This window comes from Equus asinus, chromosome 20 (genome assembly GCF_041296235.1).
Source record: "Equus asinus isolate D_3611 breed Donkey chromosome 20, EquAss-T2T_v2, whole genome shotgun sequence".
Lineage (NCBI taxonomy): Eukaryota > Metazoa > Chordata > Mammalia > Perissodactyla > Equidae > Equus > Equus asinus.
The window spans coordinates 87,206,409-87,225,811 of record NC_091809.1 but is presented as its reverse complement, the minus strand read 5'-3'; the positions used below and the strand labels follow the sequence as shown (position 1 = coordinate 87,225,811).

General features: G+C 37.0%; 2 protein-coding genes across 2 annotated transcripts; both read right to left on the bottom strand.

Moving 5' to 3' along the window:
* Nucleotides 1-632: 632 nt before the first annotated feature.
* On the bottom strand, nucleotides 633-3,012 carry LOC106830105 (olfactory receptor 52J3-like). Its single transcript, XM_014839540.3, has 2 exons — nucleotides 2,946-3,012; nucleotides 633-1,603 (listed from the first exon to the last, which is right to left on the bottom strand). The coding sequence occupies exons 1-2, from the start codon at nucleotides 3,010-3,012 to the stop codon at nucleotides 633-635; spliced, it is 1,038 nt and encodes a 345-aa protein (XP_014695026.3).
* A 13,719-nt stretch (nucleotides 3,013-16,731) lies between these two features.
* Nucleotides 16,732-17,667, bottom strand: LOC106830351 (olfactory receptor 52J3-like). Its single transcript, XM_070491544.1, has one exon. It carries the CDS (start codon nucleotides 17,665-17,667, stop codon nucleotides 16,732-16,734), a length of 936 nt encoding a protein of 311 aa, XP_070347645.1.
* Nucleotides 17,668-19,403: the final 1,736 nt, after the last annotated feature.

Below are 19,403 nucleotides of genomic sequence, written 5' to 3'. Positions count from 1 at the left end.
ATTGACACGTTCTGCTTTGGCAGGCCGGGTTCTCAGGTTTGGATTCCAGGTGTGGACATATATCACTCATCTGCCATGCTGTGGTGGCAACCCGAATACAAAACTGAGGAAGATTGGCACAGATGTTAGCTCAGCGTTAATCCTCCTAAAGGGAAAAAAAGGGGGTGGTGGGAAAGAAAGGCAATAGATGTCAGCTCAAGGCAAGAAAAACATTTAAGATAAATAAATCAAAGTTATAATGTTCTTTAATTCCATGTTATGAGAACAGAAGTATTTGTTATATGTTTCCTTGTCTTTTGTTAACTGGGAGAAAATAATAGAACTTAAAAATTGGGGGGAAAAAAGCAGTGTTAGCAAATGTAATGATAAGAAAGGTCATTGCTTGAACTACTGACTCTCACTCCAAATTTACTAGTACAAACAGTTCTTGCTTCCATAACAGGAATTTGTCTTTGAACTTGAAATATTGTGAATATTATTCAAATTATAGAATCAATAAGGAAACAACATCAAATCCTCTGGAATGCAATTTGGCAGAAATAAAATTTAGACAGAAAAAGTCTTTCAGGCAATAACACACTAGATTTTCTTGCAGCATCAAAATACTTGGTAAACAAAGGAGGTTGAAATCACTATTTTTTAGTTAAGGCACAGAGCACTCGTTCTCGAATCTGTTTGGTCCTCACACCATAAATTATGGGGTTAAGTGAGGGTGGGATAACCAAATAGAGGTTGGCAACAAGAATGTGAACATAGTGGGGTATGTTGTGTCCAAATCGGTGAGCGAGGAAAGAGAAGACTGAGGGGATATAAAAAACACAGATGACCCCAATATGAGAACCACATGTGCTTAGGGCTTTTAGCCGTGCATCTTGTGATGGGAGGTGGAAGACGGCACGGAGAATGTAAACGTAGGAGATGCCAATAAGGACTAGGATCAGAAGAAAGACAGAAACTACAAAGAGCCCATAGATAGCATTGATACGGATGTTTCCACAGGACAATTTTGCAATGCCCATGTGCTCACAGTAGGAATGAGCTATTATATGAGCCTGACAAAAGGGTAGACGGTAGATGAGATAGATCATGGGAAGTGTAAGAAAGACTGGGAAAATTACAATGTATAAACTGATTCCCATCAGCACACGGGATGTCAAGATGCTCGTGTAGTGGAGTGGAGCACAGATCGCCACATAACGGTCAAAGGCCATGGCCACCAGGACCACAGCCTCCATGCCAGTGAAGGCATGGATCAAAAACATCTGGGCCACACAAGCTCCAAAGTTAATCTCATGAGCATCAAACCAGAAGATACCCAGCATGCGGGGCACTGAGGTTGTAGAAAGGGCCAGGTCAATTGTTGAAAGGATGGCTAGAAAGTAGAACATGGGCTCCCGGAGCATGTGTTCCATCTTGATGACGAGCAGAATTGTGGCATTGCCCAGTAAAGCCACAAGGTAAACAGAGCAGAAAGGAAGGGAGATCCAGACATGGACCTCTTCGAGACCTGGGATTCCAATGAGGAAAAATGTGGCTGGGTGAAAAATGCTGCTGTTGGAATAAAATATCCTTCCAAATGACAGATTAGGAGAAGTGGTCATTCCTAGAAGGAGAAAAAAGAAGCTTTGAACAAAAAGTGGTCCTTAAAATGATAAGCTTGGTGCTTCAATATATAGTGAAAATGAAAATAATTGCAATTTGGAAGGGCATATTAATGTAATTCTTTATTCTAAATCAAACTATTCTCATTTGAACAGTCTAGTCTCAAAGATCTTAATCCTTACACAAGTTTAATCCTAATTATTTTTAACATATAGGCCTCATCAGCAAGATCATGGCAGAATTATAAGACATAGAACTTTATATTCATCATGGAATAATTTAATATGCACCATACCTTTTGTGAAGTCCCTATCTGAAGAGGGAAACGTGAAAAATCAAGGATACACATATGGAAATGCAGATATAAATCCAAACAGAGACAGGTGAGAACACAAATTCACAGGCACAAATATATAACACACTTCCATGATTAGAAAATGCAGGAAGTCTCTAATGATTTGGTCATCATTTATTGACATAGAGAAAATACCAAGATCAAGCCTAATATCCTGTGAATAAGACAGAAAGACAATATCAGAGGTATACATTATCACAAACAAAAGCACAGACACTCTGGGATGACTGCCCAGGAGGACACACAGGCTGGGTCATATATTTGTGTGCTTGAGAGAACCCAGAGAGAAAGATAATAATAAACTTTTGGTAGATTTTCATTGATGTCTCTATTTTCCCAAGACCATCCCATTTCATAGTGGCTCATTTAATATTATGGTGGTGATGGTTTTAGTGGTATGTGAAAGCTTCTTCATTCTCTCTCCACTCCACATTCATACCTCTGAGAAATCCTCCTAATTTTACCATTGCTACAGAACTAAGATGTACTGGGTTCACTCCTTCTGCCTAAGTCACTGTAGATGTGGTTAGAGGACAACCTAGAAAGCCTCAGGTGGTTATAGACCTGGGGAAGGCATTTCTGAGTAACACAAAGATCTATGGAATACAAAATCTAATTGGAGAGGGAATTCTTTTCTGTAATTGTCTAAAGGAAATAGGGAAGGATGCTTTGTCAATGCCTTCAAAACGATGAATAAGCAATCAGGCTCTCATAAACTCAAATGTCAAAATAAAAGGTCTTTCCTGGGTCTCCAACTCGACGCAGAGTGGATCAAGCTCAGAATAAAGTAGCACAGACTCCCGTGTTTATCCTTACATAGCTCCATATTTCTGGGGAAAATGTATCAAGGTAAAAAAAGAAAATAAATGGTATAACCAGTGTGAGATTAGAAGAAAGAGACAAAGAAAAAGAAGGAAGAGTTGTATTTTGCAATGCCTCCCTTATTTCTGTTTTTTAAAAGCTGAAACATCCAGGTAATGGCTGCTACCTGGCTGTAGCGGGATGTTGGCTAAGAAGAAGCCTTCTAGACCCCCGGATGCATACTTTGGGTTCATCCTGGAAATAAGCTCTCAGTAATATGCCGCTGCTCACCTCACACTTTCATCATGCTTCCAAAGGCCATTTCATCCCCTATAACCCATGGCAGAAGCAGAAATTATACTTTATCAACTGACTACAACAATCATTTTGTAGAAACATTTTAAATGCCTTGGATCTTCTAGATATTTTCAAGGATACCCAGCCTCCATGTGAAAGTTGCAGGCTTTTTCCCGCTGTGAGATTCAGAAATTGGACCACATGATGTATATCTCATCAGGTCCAGCAGTTCTCAGCCACCTTTGATTCTCTCTCTTCCTTTTGACTGCAATACAGACCTAAATCAAAAAAAAATTCACCTATGATGCTTCTTCATTCTTCCACAAGAATAGAGACTTGAGGAGAAAGTCAAGCATTAAAGCTCCACGTCCCTTTTCTTGTAGAGTCTATGGAAAGTGGTTTTATGTTAAGGCTCCAGCTGCTTATGCCACTGGAGAAACTGAGTTAATTCAGTTTTCTACCATAATGGTGCCCTGAGATTGAATCCTCTGAGGTTCCTGACAAAACTGATAAACTATGATTCAGAAAAACAGAAGTCCCAGAGGGGGCCAGCCTGGTGGCGCAGAGGTTAAGTTTGCACGCTCTGCTTCTCAGAGGCCCAGGGTTCCCTGGTTCGGATCCCGGGTACGGACGTGGCACCGTTTCGCAAAAGCCATGCTGTGATAGGCATCCCACGTATAAAAAAACAAAACAAAACCAGAAGCCCCAGAAAAGTGATGTGGATAGGGATTTCTCTAGAGGAAATCCCACATATGGGATAAAACCACACAGATATAATCATTTATATATGGCATAAAGATAGATACATTTCATCTCCTCCAAAGTTCTATCTTGCAGCCAAATTCTTTGGGTTATTGTTTCCAGATACAATAATATTTAATCCATATTCTAAGCTCAAACATAACAACCTGGCATAGGAGACTCCATATTCAGCCTTAACTCTCACTGTCCCCGTTCACTGACCGTGTGTTTTGGGTTCACTGAACACTTAGATCTAGGGATTCAGATCTGTGAGCCTTTGATCTCACCATCCTTTGTCCCTCATTGTTCCTCTCACTCTTCCTCCTTGACAGTTTTCCTTATCTGTGTCACAGAGGCCATACAGGTAAGTGATAAAAATATCTAATCTTGGGGGCCGGCCCTGTGGCCTAGTGGTTAAGTTCGGCACACTCCGCTTTGGTGGCCAGGTTTGGTTCCTAGGTGTGGACCTACACCGCTTGTGGGCAGCAAGGCTGTGGCAGCGACCCACATGCAGGATAGAGGAAGTTTCACTCAGATGTTATCTTAGCACATATCTTCCTCGGTAAATAAAATAAAAAATATACATAATTCTGAAATTGGTCTGAATCAGTTCTCATACTGGATCTCCCATGTAGTATCTAGGTCACCTTGAGTGATTTACTAATCATCTCTGCGTCTCAGTTTCCTCAAATGGAAAATTAGGGATGATAATAGTACCAACAGCATAGCGCATTTTGAGGAATAAATTGAGTAGTGAATATCAGGCGCTTAGTACAATACATGGCACATTTTCATTGGTTAATTAAAATAGAATTTAACTCACGACACTATCTGATATACTTTTGATATAAGCTAGATTGAGGAATCCCTCATGCCTCTAAGTCTAAATAGCATTTGATCTGAGCGTTCTCATTTATCTTAAACATTTTCCTTCATTTTTCAGTCAAATAAATACATATTTCTCGTTCTCACTCAAATAGAATCATTTCGAGTGGAAGAATTCTACCTCTTTACTACACACTTGAGAAGACATCTTAGGCAATGCCTTGAAAAACCACGATCAGTTTGAAGAGCTAAAGAACAGACTACAGAGCATAAGGTTAAATCCTTTTTTTGACTCTTGTATTTCCATTATGTCACACAAACCTTAAAATTGAATCTCTGACAATTTAAAATTGTATACATATACATACATATCTTTGAATGTGGCTTTTTCTTGGATATTGTGTGCATGCGACTAAATTCTATGAGAATTAATTTTAAGAAATATTAGGCAAGCCTGTGCCCCTTATTCTGTGAATGAAGAAGCATCTACTCCTGAGCTGCTGCTGATAGAAGTCTCAGGACCATGACAAGAGCCAGACTCAGGATAAAGAGGAGTGTCAGAATGGTAACTCCAAAATAGTGCTAGAAATTTATTCCTTGGTGACAAAAGAATCAGATCAACTTCTTGGTGACATGGAGCTTAGAACAATGTTTCTGCTTTGTTTTAATGTGAGTCAAAATTTCCTTTAATATTTTAGTAAGTTAAGTAAGATCAGATTTTCTTTTGCTTATAATTTGAATTTTCATAAAGATACACACTTAATCCCTTTTTTTCCTGTGAGATCTTCCTACCAGGAGTATATGTTCAAAGTACTCTTTATGCTAACTTCTTTAATCTTTAGAACAGCCCTGTGGCATAGATAACATGCTTATTTCCATTATACAGATGGAAAACTTGGGCTATAGAAAAATTTAGCTAATTTCCAAGGGCTGTGCGTCTAGAAAGTAACAGAGATGGAATTTGAACCCAAATGTCTGATTCTAAAATCTATGCTATTAGCTATCCCACATGGTCTTGAGGGGCAAATAATAATTTTAAATAAAACATCTGAAATGACAAGAGACTGGGTATCTTAAACAGAGCTTTGTTATCCTATTAGGTGAATTTATGTGGGAGAAATAATTAGGCAGTGAAGATTCTTGTTTATTTCATTCTTGTTAACTCAGTAATGTGGGACTGTCTCATTACGAGGTATATGTTGATTATTTTAATTTACTTTTCACTGACTTAGGCTTTATTTTTCTAAATCCAAATTCAATAAAGTATTAAATTATTTAGCTTGAACCTAAGATATATAACGGAGTGCTTTCTTCAAAGTTATATTACTTACTTATAGGTAAACATTTTATTTTAAAACAAATAAAAGATTTAGGCTGCAAGGATAGACAAGATGGCCTAGAGCAATTTTCCCTTTCTCCTTTCTCCTCAGCATCCTGACAGTGGCACAGGAGACAACCAAAGGAGAACTCTGAAAAGTGGCAAGATTAGGTGAGCAGGTTTAGGACCCTAAGACTGGAGGAACAGCACACTTGTAGAGCATGTCGTGTCCCCCATCCAACTGAAGAAGACCACTCAGACCCAATGTTTCCTCACTCCCGACTTAGCAACAGAATGCGGCCTAGGTAGGCTCATTCCTTCTCAAACAGCTAAGATTGTTTCTAGGTATGTATTTTAATTTACCTATTTCCCTTTTTATCTTCTTAAAATGCCTTTTATCACTTTTTACAGACCTGTGTTAATATATGGGATCATTTTTTCTTATCCTGAAGACTTCTTGCTAATATTTCCTTTAATACAGCTCTGCTGGCATAAAATGATCTCAGTTATTGTATTTCTGACATTGTCTTTATTTTAAATTCATTTTTCTCAATTTTTATTTTTTAGATTCTGATAGCTTTTAAGAGGTATAATGGACATACAATTTTTTTTTCAAATTTTAATTGTATATTTTGAGAAGTTTTAACATATTTATACACCTGGGCAACCATCACTACAATTAAGATGATGTATCACACACAAATGTATTCTGATGTCACTTTGCAATCCTTCCCTCCTGTCCATCTCTAACTCATTCCCATGTCAGTCATCTGACACTCCCATGTCAGTCATTATAAGGTAGTTTCGATTTTCTATAATTTATCTGAATAAAATCACACTATAAGTATTATTTTTGAAGTAACGGCCTTATTGAGATATAATTCACATAAAATGAAATTCACTATTTTAAAGTGTACGCCACAAAATTCCTCGTGCAAAACGATTACACCTATTTTGAGGGATATTTTACCCGAAATACCAATTTTCAACTGGCTTTTATGGGCTTTATTCTAACTGGAGAGTCACTGTGGAATTATGCTTTTTGCATACCTAGTATTTTTCATCTCAGAAGATTTATCTAACAATTCTTGAAAGTCTGAGTATTTACCTTTCCCCAGTGAACATTTATTTTGGCAAATACCTTCAGGGTACTTTAGAGAAAAATTGGAAAAAAAATGCTTACTAAATAGGGTCATGGTGACATGCAAATGTCATTCCGCAAAGAGAAGCTGACTCTGACCCATGGACATTGTCCAATGGAACTACATGAGCGACCAAGATTTTCTATTTTCCATGTGACATCACCTTTCTGCTTGAAACGCCTACAAAATCATTATTATCATTATCATCATAATAATTATTTATCATAATCCTTATCTACATCATTATTATATACGTTGAGCACTACAGTATTTGCCTATAGATTTATTCACTACTGCTAATACCATCATCTTCTAGCCATTATCACAGATGCCTCTTGATCAACACATTATGATTTGTACTCCAGGCTTGCTAAATATTTTTGCAATTATGTTGATTTTACCCCTCATAACAAAACGTACCATTTGGTCATCTGCCATTCAAGATTCCCATCATCCCATCATCCTCTTTGATGCTATGGATCCCAGTTTCATGGCAATATCTTCTACTGTCAAGTCCAGCCTTAGAGATGAGATTCCACATAGGTATTCAGCGTTAAAACTGCCCTCCTCAGCATTTCTTAATGCCTTAGTGAACCGAACCTCCTACGGGCCTTCACAAAGAACAAACGCATATGGTGGTTCTAATTCTTACAAATCTTTTTTGGCATAACCACCTCCCTAAGACTTCTAACTCTTCTCTAAATACTAAATCAAGAAAAATCTGCAATTCTACCTAATTTATAAGGCCATCAATGTGAACAGTTTTTCAGGAGCCATTAAAATAGGTTATTACGATTGAATCCTGGTACTCTTTGTTTATTTTTTACTTTTTTATTGAAGTATAATTGACAAACAATATCCCATTTGTTTCAGGTGTATATCATAGTGTATATATGTCTATATACATTCATATAATTATAAATATATATAACTGTATATTTTAATATATATTTATACATGTTCAATTTATATTTATATATGTTATATAATTATAAATTTTATAATATATAATTGCACATATATAAATATATTACCTATATTTATATACATTACAAAATGATCACCATGATAAGTCTAGCTACCATCTGTCACTATATAAAATTATTACAATATTGTTAGCCATATTCCCTATGCTGTACATTACATCACAATGACTTATATATATCTTATAATCAGGAGTATGTACCTCTTAACCTCTTTTATCTATTTCATCTGTCTTCCAATCCTGCCCAAATCTGGTACCCAGCAGTTTGTTTTCTTTATCTGAGTCTCTTATTGTTTTGTTTTATTTGTTTTATTTGTTCATTTGTTTTGTTTTTTAGATTCCACATATAAGTGTAATCACTTATATTTCTTTTTTTATTTTAAAGATTGGCACCTGAGCTAACAACTGTTGCCAATCTTCTTTTTTTTTTTTTTCCTGCTCTATCTTCCCAACCCCCCCATACATAGTTGTATATCTTAGTTGCAGGTCCTTCTAGTTGTGGGATGTGGGATGCCGCCTCAATGTGGCCTGACGAGCGGTGCCATGTCCATGCCCAGGATCCGAACCCTGGGTCGCCGCAGTGGAGCGCACAAACTTAACCACTCTGCCACGGAGCCAGCCCCTGAAATCACTTATATTTCTTGTAATATATTTGTTTTTCTCTGTCTGACTTATTTCACTTAGCAAAATATGCTCTAGGTCTACCCATGTTGCAAATGGTAAGACTTCATTCTTTTTATGGTTGAGTAATATTCCATTGTATGTATATACGTATATATACATATGATGACTTCTTTATCCATTCATCTATTGATGAAAACTTAGGTTCCCTCTATATCTTGGCTATTGCAAATAATTCTGAAATGAAGATAGGGTTGCATAATAATCTCTTTAAATTACATGTTTTGTTTTCTTTGGATAAATACCCAGAAGTGGGAATGCTGGATCATACAGTAGTTCTATTTTTATTTTTCTGAGGAATTCTCATCCTGTTTTCCATAGTGTCTGCAGCAATTTACACTACCACCAACAGTGTACAAGTGTTCCTGCTTCTTCACATCCATGCCAACACCTGTTATTTCTTGTCTTTTTGATAATACCAATCTGACAAGTGTGAGGTGGTACTTCATTGTGGTTTTGATTTGCGTTTCTATGATGATTAGGAATGCTGAGCATCTTTTCATGTGCCTATTGGCACGTCTGTGTATCTTCTTTGGAAAAATGTCTATTCACGTCCTCGACCCATTTTTTTAATTGGGTTGTTTGGTCTTTTGATATTAAGCTGTGTAAGTTCTTTATATATTTTGGATATTAGCCCCTTACTAGAGGTATGATTTGCAAATATCTTTTCCTGTTCATTAGGTTATCTTTTTGTTTTGTTGGTGGTTTCCTTTGCTGTGCAAAAGCTTTTTAGTTTCATATAATCCCGTGTGTTTATTTGTGCTTTTGATGCCCTTGCCTGAGGATACCAGTCCAAAACAATGTTGTTAAGACTGATATCAAAGAGCTGAGTGCCTATGTTTTCCTCTAGGAGTTGTATGGTTTCAGATCTTACATTCAAGTCTGTAATCCCAGGGCACTTTAGCTTCAACTTGCCAGATACTATGTAGAATAAGTTACCAAATATTAAGAAATTATCCCGTATTCAGCCTTCTATTTCCTCAGACTTGCATGACACCCTCAAGACTGGCATATACTTTCTCGGCTTCTTTCGGTAAATAATAATTGGATGTGAAATTCTTTCATGTTTAAACTCTTTCATTCCAAAGCAAACACGACACTTCCTTATTTGGGCTGTGCTGAGGTTCAAGAGATGAATGTTTTTAAAGCAACTCACTTGTTCTCACAAAATGCCTTGAATTGGCCATTAATTGGCTTTTTAAAATCATGTTATTCATAATGTCTTCAAATGCAGTTTAAATAAAGTGGAACGTGTCACAATCTCTATAATTTGCATTATCAGCATTCACTTGAGGTAACAACTACTATACATTTCATTTTTAACCTACACCTCCTCCCAATTAACCACAGGGAAATCTCTAGCAAGTATTATGCTTTTGCAGACTGGTGTTTATCACTATCCTGGTTACCACCAGCAATAGCGTCCTTGCAGCTAAAAGCAAAACCTCATTCCGAGTGCTTCTTTACTAGGGCCACCATAGTTCCATTTGTTTCAGTATGAACTCTCCAGAAAACAAAGCCTTAGTCAGCAAAATACCATGGAATAAAATCCTAGGAAGCAAGAGTGACGGACAGGGGAGGGATAAAAGGAAGGAGGAAAGTCACTTTGAGGATGTAGTTTCTAATCTGTGGTTGTTTAAGGCAACTGCTCGTTTGATCTTGTAGCAACATCCCCAAGACATTGTATAAACTACATCTCAGAAATGTACATTTAAAGAGAAGAAAGGGCTAAAGATTTATCCACTGGTCCTTTTTCTCATTTATTACGTGTATACTTCATGGCAATTTTATGTCTAAAACTCCCTTCAGGAATTTTTCTAACCTCCTGCCAATTTAAATGGCATAATTCCCTGATATGTCTTGATAGAATCACAAGCAGATCTTTGTAAAAGCATTTATTGTAAAGTGAAAATTACTTTTTTATCTCCTCACTAGATTGTATACTCAATTCTTATACAAACTATTTCCTTTAAGATTCAATGAGGAAGGTAGAACCATTATGACTAGTACAAAATGAAGAATGCATTATAGAAATTATGCCTTATACAATTGAGCTAAGGATGAGAGAAAGGAGATAAGGTGTCAGGACTGGGAAATTTGGACATCTCTGCCCATTCCTCATCCACTTTCCTTGTGACTAAAGGCCTCCTTGGGCTTGATCTCATACACAACATTTGTAATTCATGGTGAAGTTGTTCTGCAATTAACTTCACAGTGTACTGAGTCGCAGAGCATCCTGACGATGATGGGCTACACAGTTTGAGTGGTAACAGTTTGGCTTATGGTCAAGTGTATAGTCTGCAAGGATGAGGTAGCAAGCCAGATGCTCTCTTGTTAAAAGGAGATGAGAAAAAAAAAGAAAAAGGAGAAGAAGATTGTATAATCCTTTTTGCAAAATCACAAAGATTTGCATTGTGATTTACTTATCTAGGCCAGCCAAAATCTCCCTCTCGGCTATAGACACTTCAAGCACTATTGGATCTGCTGGATCCTATGTCGCAAATGGCAGATCAACTTGCTTGGCATTGTAGAAATGTTGCAGAGCTTTCTCTCTTATTGTCATCTTTTCCAACTATTTAGAAAATAGATTGGTGTGCCATACTGAAACGTAATATGTTTTGCCAACAAAATCAGAAGGGGCCAACTAGTATTTCGGTCTCTTTTTTAGTGGTAAATATGTGGAGATCCAGTAACTTGTAGTTGACCTTGGAAAGGCTATCTCAATATGATCATGATCATTACACCTCCTAGAAATTTCACCAGTGTGTCAGGCTCCTGAATTTTTAAGGATTTTATTTACAATGCACTAACATGCAAGTGTTTAATAGAGTTCTAGATAAATTTCCTTTTTGTTCACCAGATCCAGTCAGAAAGATTTTCTAAGGAATGACAGAGGATCAAAATCCCTGAGGACCACATCAGGACCAACAGATGGAAAGTTGATAAAGCCTTGAAGCAGAACAGTGTATTATTATCCTTGCCAGCTGAGAGCAAACAACTTCCATGACTTGTACTAACGAGATGGAACAAAAAGCTTTTGTCAAATTAACAACAGCATATCAAATGTTAAGGAGTATGTTAATTTGACCCAAAACTATAGAACATCTGAAAAAGCAGCAGCAATTGGAAACACCACTTGATTAAGTTTATGATGACAGAGTCACCACCCGAGATTAATCTGTCTTTCACGTAGTTAAAAGAAGCAAGTTCAATGGAGATATTTTACGTATAAACATTTTATTTTATTTTTCTTTTTTTGAGGAATATTAGTCCTGAGCTAACATCTGCCATGAATCATCCTCTTTTTTGCTGAGGAAGACTGGCCCTGAGCTAACATCCGTGCCCATCTTCTTCTGTTTTATATGTGGATGCCTACAACAGCAAGGCTTGATGAGCAGTGCTAGATCCATGCCTGGGATCTGAACCAGCAAACCTCAGGCCGCTGAAGCAGAGCACACGAACTTAACTGCTACACCATGGGGCCAGCCCCAACATTTTAATCTCCTAATGGAAGAACTAATCCCCACAATTTATTCATGAATGTGTTATTGCTCTCTGTGATAATTTCAGAAAACTTATGTGCCCACTGTGACTTGGACAAAAGTCAAAATTCCATTGATTCTGTGATAACTGTATGCTCCTACACTCACTATTAACCAGTGTCATCTTGCTGCTCCAGATATTAATGTTGATTCAGGACGAGAGTCCGTGAATCCCCCAAGACTCTGTCCGTTCCCTAATCCCCAACAGTCTTGATGACAAATGATTGCATGTCCCTTTGAGGAAAACCAGTACATATTTGGCTGTTTAGCAGGATCCTTCTTCAAGGAGACACAGCCTCCACTTCAATGGCTTCTCAGTTTCAGAATTGCCTCAAGATCAAATTCAGGAAACACAGCTTGACAGCAAAAGTTCCTGATGTCATTCCCGGCCTGCAGACCATAGCCAAAACAGATCTTTTCCTGGTTTCCTGGTTCTCTTCATGAGTATGTTCATCACAGCCATGATGAAATACTTGTTTCCTAGGTCCTCTGAAGATAGAGATAGGGACTGATTGAGCAAGTATTACACAATAAATCCACTCTAACGTTCTGTACTCCCTGAAGTGTTTGGAAAGTCTCCTTCATAGTTTTTTCAAGGAAATTCTGGCATTTCAGTTTTGTTTACTGAATGCCATCTCTGAGTCCAGGTTTCAGTCAACCAAGCAAACAAGCTGTTAGAGCCACTCTCGAACACATTGAGTCCAGGATCACTATTTAATGTCCTTATATTACAATTCTGCCTTATGCAGCGTCATACTTCTTCCACTTAGATCTAATACTCTTACACGTGTTCTCCAGGTTTCTATCTGCATAAAGCGGCAAAGGCTTGCAAGTTTTGTAGTTAGTATATTTTACTCTCTGGAGCCTGCTGACATTTGAGTCCAGCTATAGGTTTAGAATTGTGCTTTCTCATACAGTAGACACTAGCCATATATGTCTACTGAACATGTGAAATGTGGCAAATGCAACTGAGGAAACGAATTTCAATATTTATTTATTTTCATTAAGTTTAAAATCTGAAGCAATATAAAATATTTTAGTTAAGTATGTTTTCTTTTGTTTTTGTAAGCCTACATTTCATTTTAGCAATTGAAAATTTAGTGTACAAAATAAGATGTGTTTTAAGTGTAAAATACTGGATTAAGAAGACTTTGAAAATCTAAATGATATAAAATATTTCATGGATTTTTTTATATTGATGTTATGTTTAAATAAATTTTGGATATATTAAATAAGATTATATATTATATTTAATTTCATTGGGTTTTTTTAACTTTTGTAATGTGGTTACTAGGAAATTTTAATTACATCGATGAGCCACATTTCACTTCTAATAGACACCATCAGTCTAGAAGCAGTGAGGAGGGTAGGAGTCACTCACGGAATAGATCAGCAATTGACTTTAGGTCAGCCACCTTAGAAGAGGGTACCATTTTCTTCAGACAAGGGGAGATTATCCACCTCAGACAATAGAAGAGCTGCTTCTAATTGTAAAGGAGATTTGGCAAAACTCAGGATGTGCTTCTTCAGACAGGGGAGACTATCAACCTCAGACAAGAGAAGAGCTACTTCTAATCGTAAAGGAGGTTTGGCAAAACTCAGGATTTGCTTTATTGGGGTCTACTCACATAACATCATTCCAGTTTTTAGAACTCTAATTCTTCTCAATACATCTCCTGATAGAAGATGAATATTCCTGTAGGTTACTCAAAAATGCTTTCCATTTCCTTACCTGGACCTTGCATTGGGAATTTAACAGACTGAGCTCATTATTTCCCTTATTCAGGTTCCCCAGTTTATTCATCACAAAATGCCTAATCCGTAATCTCTTTATTCTTATTAAAGTCTTTGGCAGAAATACATGGACACTCAAAGCCTTGCCTTCGTTAAACACCTGGCTACAGAGGTCTAAAGGTGAGAAGATTCATAACAGTTTTGTCACTGCGTTTCATACACCACCAAAGTCCCTTTTACCAATATCAGCAAGGACTTTAATGTCCTTTAGGCTAACCAGATAAGGAACCAATTCCAAATTCTCATTCTTAAGAACTTGTTGTCAAGGAACCACTTTTGGTATCTATATTTATGTCAGTTAGAGTTCAATGAAGGAAGCAGAACTACTATGAATATTCAGGAATAAAGAATTTATTTCAGTAATTTGATGCAACAATGGAAGGAACTAGAAAAGAGAAGATCTGAAAAGAAATTTACCAACCAGATTAGGCATGTCTGAATGAGTTGGTCTTTGCAGAAAGCTAGGTACATGCAACCTCTGGGATGGATTATAAAGGGCATGGGTGTAGTAATTTATAGAAAGTGGTTTCCTATTCATGGCTGCACTGTATATTTGCAGTAAAATGTATTGTCACAGACTCACCATCACTTTTGGTCATCAGGGCTGGTAGCCATGGAGAGATGGACATGGAGCTAAGGAAAGTGAGGTGAAATTAGACTTATCTGGTATCACTGTGTTTATCTGTCACTGCCTGTGAACAATATTGAACTATTGAGAAAGTAATGGCTGCTGTTTTACATCTGCTCCCACAGCATGTGCATATTTCTTATGTAACCAACTCTAAACTGGAAACTTACAGGGAAGGGAATTGTGGGGAGCAGTGTTAGTTAGCTAAGTAGTCACAGCACAAAATCACCAGGGAGCATTTCATCATCTGTGCTTCTCCAAGTGAGGAGTACAATTAATTCTCCCTGAATAGTTTAAGGAATTGGATACATTGCTTAATTAATTGATAGTAAATGAATCAAGGAATAAATTAACTTAAAATTCTATTTGGGCATTTTTAACTCCGGGAAAGTGACAGAATTTTTTTTTTTTTTTGCAAATTATTTTATAGAACAAAAAGAGTGAAAAAATCATAGAAGGATAATCAGCTCTAAAAGTTATTAAAATATATTATATTTCTGTAGTGATCAAAACATTGTGATACTGGTTGAAGAGTAAACAGACAAGCAGACTATATTAATAAACAGAAGACTTCTACATATTGAAATTTAATTTGAAGGAGGAAAGAGACAAATTAGTTCTGAAATGTCAAATTATTAAGCAAATTATGTTATATAATCAGTTTAGAAATAAAATCAGAAAAGTGTTTAATTTTCTTACTGCACATTTTACTCAAAACGAATTGCATTTAGATAGGAATTAAATTTGAAAATTAACACAGATACACACACATACATACACACACCACTAATAAAATAGAGATTGGAATTTTTTGTGTATACTAAGGCTGGGCAGAAGCCTTAAGTGTAAAAACTATAGAAGACTGTGCCCTAGGTAATATAATCAGTGTTTATTTCATTTAAAAATGTACTCTAGCCCTATGAAAATAAAGCTTTAAATATAAATATTTAATGGAAAGTGTTAATATGTTGTGTACTCACATAATTCATGCAATGAGACTTTTAAGAAGCTAGACAGAAAATTTGCCAAAGGGGGAAGAAAATACATTAAAAAGAAACACAAATGAGAAAGCAAGAACATGATCTATTTAATCAATAACCTAACATCTGAAAATTCTAGTTTTAAGTGTAAAACCTTTAGAAATTTTTAAAATATGCACAAAAAATATTTATAAAGATGTTACAAGTTACAACATTCATTCCAAACTAAAAACAATTGAATTATTATACATATCATCAAAAGATGAAGGGATAAATAAAATGCAAATGAAAAATTCTGCTACATTTAAAAAGAAAATAACCATATTCCAATATGTGTTGGCATAGCTAGATCTCTAAATGAATATTAAGTGAAACAAGACAGTTGTTTCACTTAAATAATAATATGTAGTATATTACCATTTACATGAATTAAAAATTACAATTTCAGCTCATCCCCCTAAAAATTACTGAATTTGAAACAATAAATTTAGATTCAAGGAATGACAAAAAAGCATGTGGTAGTCAATCCTGTCTTTGAGGATAAGAAAGAAACTGCAAGGGGACTGTGGTGGTGGTCATAGTTCATTTCAACTTAAATGTCTGTATGTATGACTGAGCATAACATTTAAGCTAAATAAATTATTGTAACAAAGGTTTTTAGATCCATGTTGTGGAAACAAAGATATGTGTTATAAATTTCCTTGTTTTTTTGTTAGACTGAGGAAAAATAGAAAGATTAGAAATTGGGGAAAAATAGCAACGTTAACAAAGGCAATGATAGGAAAAGTCATTGCTTGGGCTATTCACACTCACTCGAAGTAGACTAATGCAAACAGTTCTTGATTCCACGATAGAAATTGGTCCCTGAGCTTGAAATATTCTGAATATTATTCAAATTATAGAATCAATAAGAACCAAGATCAAATCCCCTGGAATGTAATGTGGCAGAACTAAATTTAGAAAGAGAAGTCTTTCTGACAATAACAGACTAGTTTTCCTTGCTGGATTAAAATGCTTGATAAACAAAGGAGATTGAGTCCTTATTTTTTAATAAAGATACGGAACACTCGCTCTCTTATCTGTTTGGTCCTCACACCATAAAGGATGGGGTTAAGTGAGGGTGGGAAAACCAAATAGAGGTTGGCAACCAGAATGTGAACATAGTGGGGTATGTTGTGTCCAAAGCGGTGAGTGAGGAAAGAGAAGACTGAGGGGATGTAAAAAACACAGAGGACTGCAACATGGGAGCCACATGTGCTTAGGGCTTTTAGCCGTGCATCTTGTGATGGGAGGTGGAAGACGGCACGGAGAATGTAAACATAGGAGATACTAATAAGGACCAGGATCACAAGAAAGAGAGAGACTACAAAAAGTCCATAGATAGCATTGATACGAATGTTTCCACAAGACAATTTGGCAATGCCCATGTGCTCACAGTAGGAATGAGATAGTATATAAGCCTGACAGAAGGGTAGGCGGTAGATCAGATAGATCATGGGAAGTGTAAGTAGGACTGGACGAATTACAATGTATAAACTGATTCCCATCAGCACACGGGATGTCAAGATGCTCGTGTAGTGGAGTGGAGCACAGATCGCCACATAACGGTCGAAGGCCATGGCCACCAGTACCTCAGCCTCCATGCCAGTGAAAGCATGGATCAAAAACATCTGGGCCACACAAGCTCCAAAGTTAATCTCATAAGCATCAAACCAGAAGATACCCAGCATGCGGGGCACAGAGGTTGTAGAAAGAGCCAGGTCAATTGTTGAAAGGATGGCTAGAAAGTAGAACATGGGCTCCCGGAGCATGTGTTCCATCTTGATGACGAGCAGAATTGTGGCATTGCCCAGTAAAGCCACAAGGTAAACAGAGCAGAAAGGAAGGGAGATCCAGACATGGACCTCTTTGAGACCTGGGATTCCAATAAGGAAAAATGTGGCTGGGTGAAAAATGCTGTTGTTGGTATAAAACATCCTTCCAAATGACAGACTAGGAGAAGTTGTCATTCCTAAAGAGAGGAAAAGAAAAGTTTGAACAAAGAGTGGTTCTGAAAAGGATAAATGTTTGCTTCCAAATAAAATCAAGATGAAAAACTTTCCTATTTGGAAAGGCCTATTAGTATAATTTTTTATTCTACATGGAGCCACACTCATTTGAATGGGCCAGTCTCAAAGAACTTAACCCTTATATTTTAATCCTATTTTTTTTTAACATGTAGGGCTCATGAGTAACTCATGGCAGAGTTAGAAAACATAGAACTTGATATTAATTATGGGATAATTTAGTATACCCCATACCTTTGTGAAGTCCCTGAGTGAAGAGGGACACAAGAAAAAACAAGGATACGTGTAAGGAAAGGCAGAAGCAAATCCAAAAGGAGACAGGCATGTACGAATGTAAAGTCACAGGGGTAAATGTAAAAGACACTTCCTTAATTAGAAAATGTAGAAATTCTTTAAAGATTCAGTCATCACTTATTGACATAGAAAAAATACCAAGATCAAGACTAATATCCTGTGAAAGAGACAGAAACCGAACATCAGAGATACATGTCATTACAAACAAAAGCCCAGACACTCTGGGCCGCCTGCCCACGAGCACACAGAGTCAGGGTCAAACATCTGCATACTTGAGACACCCCAGAAAGAAAGATAACAATAAACCTTTCGTAGATTTTCAATGATGTCTCTTTCCCCAAGACTATCTCATTTCATAGCAGCTCATTTTGGAGTGTCATCGTGGTGAAAGTTACCAGTGGTATTTGAAAGGTTCTTCATTCACTCTCTACTCCACATCGGTACCTCCGAGAAAACCTCTAATTTTACCCTCTAATGTTACCCTTGCTACAGAACTAGCATGTTCTTGGTTCACTCCTTCTGCCTGATTAAGTCACTGGAAATGTGGGTAGAGGGCAACCTAGAAGCCTGCAGGTCATTATGAGACTAGAGGCCTAATAACCTAGGTTATGAGGTTAGGAGCCGTCAGGGGTCTGAGACGGCATTTCTGAGCAGCACAAAAACGTCCAGAATAACAAAGTATAACTGCGGAGTGAATTCCTTTCTGTAACTGTCTAAAGCAAAGAGAGTAGAAGGCTTTTGCAATGCCTTCAAAATGGTAGATAAGCAACCAGGCCCTCATAAACTCAAATGTTGAAATAAAGGGACTTTCCTGGGTCTCCAACTCGAGGCAGAGTGGTTCAAGATCAGGATACAGTAGCACAGACTCTGGTTTTTATCCTTTATATGGCTCCATATTTCTGTGGGAAGTATATCAAGGTGAAAAAATAAAATAAACGTTATTTCCAATCTGAGATTAGATGAGAGAGAGAGAGAGGAGAGCTGTATTCTGCAATGCCTCCCTTATTTGTGTTTTTTAAGAACTGAAAGTTCCAAGTAATGGCCGTTACCCAGGGGCAGGATGTTGGTCAAGAATAAACCTTCTAGACACCCTGATGCATACCTTGGGTTCATCTCCGGAAATAAGCCCTCAACAATATGCTGTGGCTCACCTCAGACTTTCGTCATGCTTCTAGGTCCCTTCATTCCCCATAACCCATAGCAGAAGCAAAAATTATACTTTATCAATGAACCACATAATCATTTGGTAGAAAGACTTTAAATGTCTTGGATCTTGTAGATATTTTCAAAGATACCCAACCTCCAAGTAAAAGTTGCAAGTTTTTTCCCCCTGTTAGATTCAGAAATTGGAC